Source organism: Camponotus vicinus, unplaced genomic scaffold, assembly GCF_025532165.1.
Source record: "Camponotus vicinus isolate PSW18456_S1 unplaced genomic scaffold, iyCamVici1.0 SCAF_2, whole genome shotgun sequence".
Classification (NCBI taxonomy): domain Eukaryota; kingdom Metazoa; phylum Arthropoda; class Insecta; order Hymenoptera; family Formicidae; genus Camponotus; species Camponotus vicinus.
The window spans coordinates 18,719,272-18,724,517 of NW_028141956.1; the positions used below are offsets into that span (position 1 = coordinate 18,719,272).

Here is a 5,246-nt window from a genome sequence, read left to right on the forward strand (position 1 = left end):
TTTTCCAAACTCGCGCACCCCCTCACGGAATTATTAAAAAAGGACAAGGAATTTAATTGGAGTCCAGAACAAGAGCAATCATTCATAACCCTCCGTGACTCCCTTTGCACACAACCCATCCTACAATATCCCGACTTCACCAAAGCATTCGTGCTCACGACAGACGCCTCGGGATACGCCATAGGCGGAATCCTGAGCCAAGGTGTCGTCGGAAAAGATCTACCCATCGCGTATGCATCGCGTTTACTCAACAACGCAGAGCAAAATTATTCCACAATAGAAAAAGAACTCCTCGCCATCGTGTACTGTGTCAATCACTTCCGACCCTATCTGTATGGACGGAAGTTCGTGTTAGTAACGGACCACAAACCGCTCGTGTGGTTACATTCGGTAAAAGACCCCACTTCGCGACTCGTACGCTGGCGTTTAAAACTAGCGGAATACGAATACGAGGTAATGTACAAAGCGGGAAAAACCAATGTAAACGCGGACGCACTCTCGCGAAATCCGACTCCCACACCTGCCGCGAAAACCCAACAAATCCTAATCCTCGAAAACGATCCTATATCATCCGACTCAGGTGAATCTTTATTTTCCGCAGTGCCAAAACCAGGCACTAGAGAGACCGGCACGCCAATCAATGCGGAGGGAACGCCCTCGACCTTACCCTGCAACCAGCTAAACGAAGCTGAGGAGTACGCGAACAGCGAAAGCGAGGCTAACGCCGAAAGCGACGCGGAATCCGAAAGTAGCACAGAGTCCGATGACGACGAGCGACCGTTTGAAAATCCAAATGAACCCGCTATCATACGAAACCCAGTGGGACCTAACGTAATAACGATACCTGATAACTTCACGACACGACGCGACAACTTAGTTATTTTTACCACGCAACAAGGCATTCCGATCGACCAAGGGGCTCGCATGCTTGCAGACACTAAGTCGCTCCCTCTAATTAAAAATGCGACGCTAGGCAGAGCCCGAGTCGACCGGAATGGCTCGCGACGCATTATATCACTAATCATTAAAGATAGAGTATCAGGAATCACGGAAAAAGAAATCGTGAAGGAAACGATGCATTCCTTGCTAGACGTCGTCACCGAACTCGGCCTACAATCTATCTCTATCGCCAGAGGTAACGTTGACAATGTACCTTGGGAAACGGTGTATATGCAACTCACCCGAACCCTAAGCGAAACTAGTATTAGAATCTTTATTTGTAAGAATGAAATTACGATACCCCCAGAAGAGAGTAGGCAACAGATCCTGTCGGAAAATCACTGTTCCGCCGTCGGCGGACACAAGGGCGTCACGAAAACATATAGACGAGTAAAGAAAAAGTATTTTTGGTCGGGAATGAAAGCCGACGTCCAATCACTCATAAAAAACTGCCGTGCCTGTCAACTAAAAAAGTTAGTAAGAACAAAAACTCGGCAACCCATGGTGCTTACGGACACCCCTGACTCCGCCTTCGACAAAATCTCCATGGATATCATGGGCCCATTACCAACGACACAGTCGAAAAACTGTTACATACTTACTATACAGGACCTCCTAACTAAGTACTCGCTCGCGATACCGCTCCAACACGCCGGAGCCATAGAAGTAGCCGACGCGCTCACCAACGAGTTTATATGCACATTCGGTGCTCCCAAAGCAATCCTAACCGACCAAGGATCGCATTTCTTAAATAGCCTTATGCGAAACATAGCACGTAAGTTTAGAATTAAGCATTACAGAACCACAGCGTATAGACCACAAGCCAACGGCTCGGTCGAAAGATCGCACCAAGTCTTGTGGGAATACCTGAAGCAGTTCGTGGATAAAAATAACGAATGGGATAAGTGCCTAAAGTTAGCGTCCCTCTCTTACAACACTAGCGTCCACGAAGGCACTCAGTACACACCGCATGAACTCGTGTTCGGTAAAACCGCGCGGACCCCTGCGAGCGATCCCGCTACTGCGGATAAACGAGACCAACGAGAGTTACGCGGACCAACGAGAGTTACGCGGAATATCTTACAACACTTTTCAACAGCATCAAAGACGCACAAACTATCGCACGCGAAAACCTAATGCGCGCCAAGGAAAAATCCAAAAGATACTATGATCGTAGAATAAGGACGAGTAATTTTAAGATAGGCGATAACGTATACCTCCTTAAGGAACCCTCGAAAGGGAAGCTAGGGGACCAGTACGTAGGCCCCTACAAAATATTAGAGGTTCTCAAGAGCCACAATGTAAGACTAGCAATAAGCGCTACCAGGACCCGTGTAGTACACGCAGACAAGCTCAAACACTCACCGCATCGCGCCCCCACTACGGAGGCCTCCCCCACTCCAGAGCCGCTATATCAAAGGAAGTCGGACGGAGGACCGACCACAACTCAATCAAGCGCAGCACCATGAACATCGTCACCGTCACCATGGAAATCTTAGCGCATGCCATTGCCCTAATCCTGTTGTTACCTGCCGCATCATACTGTCTAATCGGATACGACTGCGGGGGACAAGGATTAAATATAACGTCATTATCGCTCCTAGACATCGGTAAATGCGCCGTCGACAACATAGAACCTAAGAGGGAAGCCACCTACGTACAGCTGTTACAAATGTCAACCCATGACCACACACACGTGATGCAGTGCAAAGTCGAAGTCGACCGCACGATATACTATTGTGGAATGCACTCGCACGTCTCGATAGTCCGAGGAGGACGCCGCCAATACACAATAGAACTCACCGAATCCATCTGCAAAAAGCTGCAAGACACGGGAACCATCGACATAGGAACAGGTCAACGAAGCATCCTCCAGTCATTCAAGAGGAACAGCACGGACGTGCGAAGCGTCACCCTCGCCGGCACCACCAGCATGGACGGAAGTTGCACCGGAACTCAATACGGAGATGCCTATGGAACATGGGAAAGTGCTGTCGTCCAGGCCGTCGTAAAAGTAACTCTTCGGAACTTCGACGCGGTCATCGATAGAAATACTAACGAGTTGATCCTACCATCCGGGGTGCACTGCAAAGCACTCACGGGAGAATGCATGGACCACGACGGCTCGGAGACCTACTGGACTATCACGCCAAGGGACAGCTGCCACTTCGACCAATACGACGTGCTATACGAGGGCCCAGCCGATAAACTCACGGCACAGACAAACACCGAGACGCCAACCGTTTACACAGTGACAACGAAGGAAACGACCTTCGCCCTCACCAAAACCACTGAGATGACACTGTGTGGCTACAAACTCATGCTGACGGAACACCCAAAATTATTCGTACTAGAAACAGAAAAGGGAAGAACATTCAAAATCCGCACAAGAATATCCGTCAGTAACTTAGACATTTTCTCGTATGTAAATTCTAAATTTATATACGTAGAAAAACATATTAAGACACAACTGACGCGACTCTACCGCGACATAATGGAACAAAAATGCGCGCTCGAAAAAGAGATATTACAAAACGCGCTCTCGCTCGCCAGTTTCGCCCCTGACGAAATGGCGCATCGAATAATGAAGGCACCTGGATACACCGCAGTCATGGCGGGAGAAGCCCTACACCTGGTCAAATGTCTAGCTGTAGAATGCCGAGTACGACCAACGGACGTCTGCTATAACGAAATCCCGGTAACGTACAAAAATCAATCATTATTCATGCTACCGAGGACAAGGATACTCACCAAAAAAGGAACGCCGAGGGACTGCAACGAATTCCTGCCAGTTATGTACAACATACACGGCAGCTGGTACCGCCTGATGCCACGACCACAAGAGGCGGCGGCACCTTCGATCATCCAACCGCTCACGAAACCCACCTGGAAATACGTGAGCCCCTCCTCTCTCGCCACCAGCGGCATCTATACCAGCGAAGATTTAGACAGACTCCGCGACCACATAATGTTCCCTATGGAAAAACCTTCGATGCTGAATACAATAGCAAGAGGGGCCATGGGACGAGAAATACCAGCAGGAAGTATATCCATGCTAAACCTGCTAGACGAAAAATCCTTGGACCAGATCGCGGAGAACGCAGGGCAAAAATTGTGGACAGGATTTATCACATTCGGATCAGCCAGCGCAGGTGTCATCGGAATTTTCATAATAATCCGATTAATAAAGCTAATCGTGGACACCATCATCCACGGATACGCATTGCATTCGATATACGGATGGAGCCTGCATCTACTGGGAGCGGTATGGACTTCAATGACGAACCTGCTCCTGTACACAGGATCACCAAGACGACGAATGGACGACGAGAATCAGCGATCCTCCAAACCCCTTTCGACGCCAGAAAATCAGCCCACTAAAGCCCTCCCAATAACCGAAGACATTCGACCAACCCCCATAGAGCCCCCAATAAGTGAAGTGCGTGACTACCGAGAACTTCGAAAACTTTTGAACGAAAACGTGTAGTGCACACAAAATAGTTCTAAGCATATTATACATAGAATATAAGAGCGTGCGAAATAATTTACATTACTTTAGATTATACATGGAAAATGTTGGAACATCGTCCAACATTTTCATCTAAGGGGGGAGGTGTTACATCCCGCGCCTGATTTTTCCACGAACTTTCATGTAAATCTTCTAAGTTTCTTTCAGCGCATTTGAAAAGCGCGCCAAGGCGCGCTATGACACCGAACTCCGACTAGCGGCCGAGCGCGGCACTGCGTTAGATTTAAGCCTCCGCCAAGCGCCCAGAGATGGCGCTCCGCTAGGGCCCCTCTCTCTCCAAGCTCCCCACTTTCGACCGCCGCAGCAGTCGAGCCGCCGAAATCGAGGGACCTCGGAGCGGGCCCAGACTCAGTCAGTCTAACTCGCGACACCGAACCGACAAGTCCTAAGCTGGACTCTAACTCTAATTCCATATCATAATCTTAACTCAAATTCCAAATTCATTATAAATTCATTCTCGAATCTAAGTGCTAGTTTAAATATATTACATTTTGTGTATTATTTTAGAAATATATATTAGTGTGTGCTAAACTTCGTGATCATTCAAAGAATCCTAATTCAATAAATCCACATCCCACGCGACGCGACGTTAATATACAGATATTCTTAACCAGGCACGTGCTACTAAATTATAACAATTAAATCGAGTTTTCGTATTTGAAGTAACGACAGAGAGGACAAACCGCTCGTCGCCTACAGAAAATACGAAGCATAATTGATTACTTCTGATTCAAAGTGACGACTCAGAGAGGACAAGCCGCTCGACGTCTACAGAAAA

At 48.0% G+C, this 5,246-nt stretch overlaps 1 protein-coding gene across 1 annotated transcript; it reads left to right on the forward strand.

Annotated features, from left to right (window-relative positions):
- The first annotated feature begins 3,433 nt into the window (after positions 1-3,433).
- Positions 3,434-4,426, forward strand: LOC145967110 (uncharacterized). Its single transcript, XM_083091772.1, has one exon. It carries the CDS (start codon positions 3,434-3,436, stop codon positions 4,424-4,426), a length of 993 nt encoding a protein of 330 aa, XP_082947898.1.
- The last annotated feature ends 820 nt before the right edge of the window (positions 4,427-5,246 follow it).

What these genes read in the sequence shown, in the direction of transcription:
- LOC145967110 (XM_083091772.1), top strand. Translation starts at nt 3,434, where the DNA reads ATGGAACAAAAATGCGCGCTCGAAAAAGAGATATTACAAAACGCGCTC.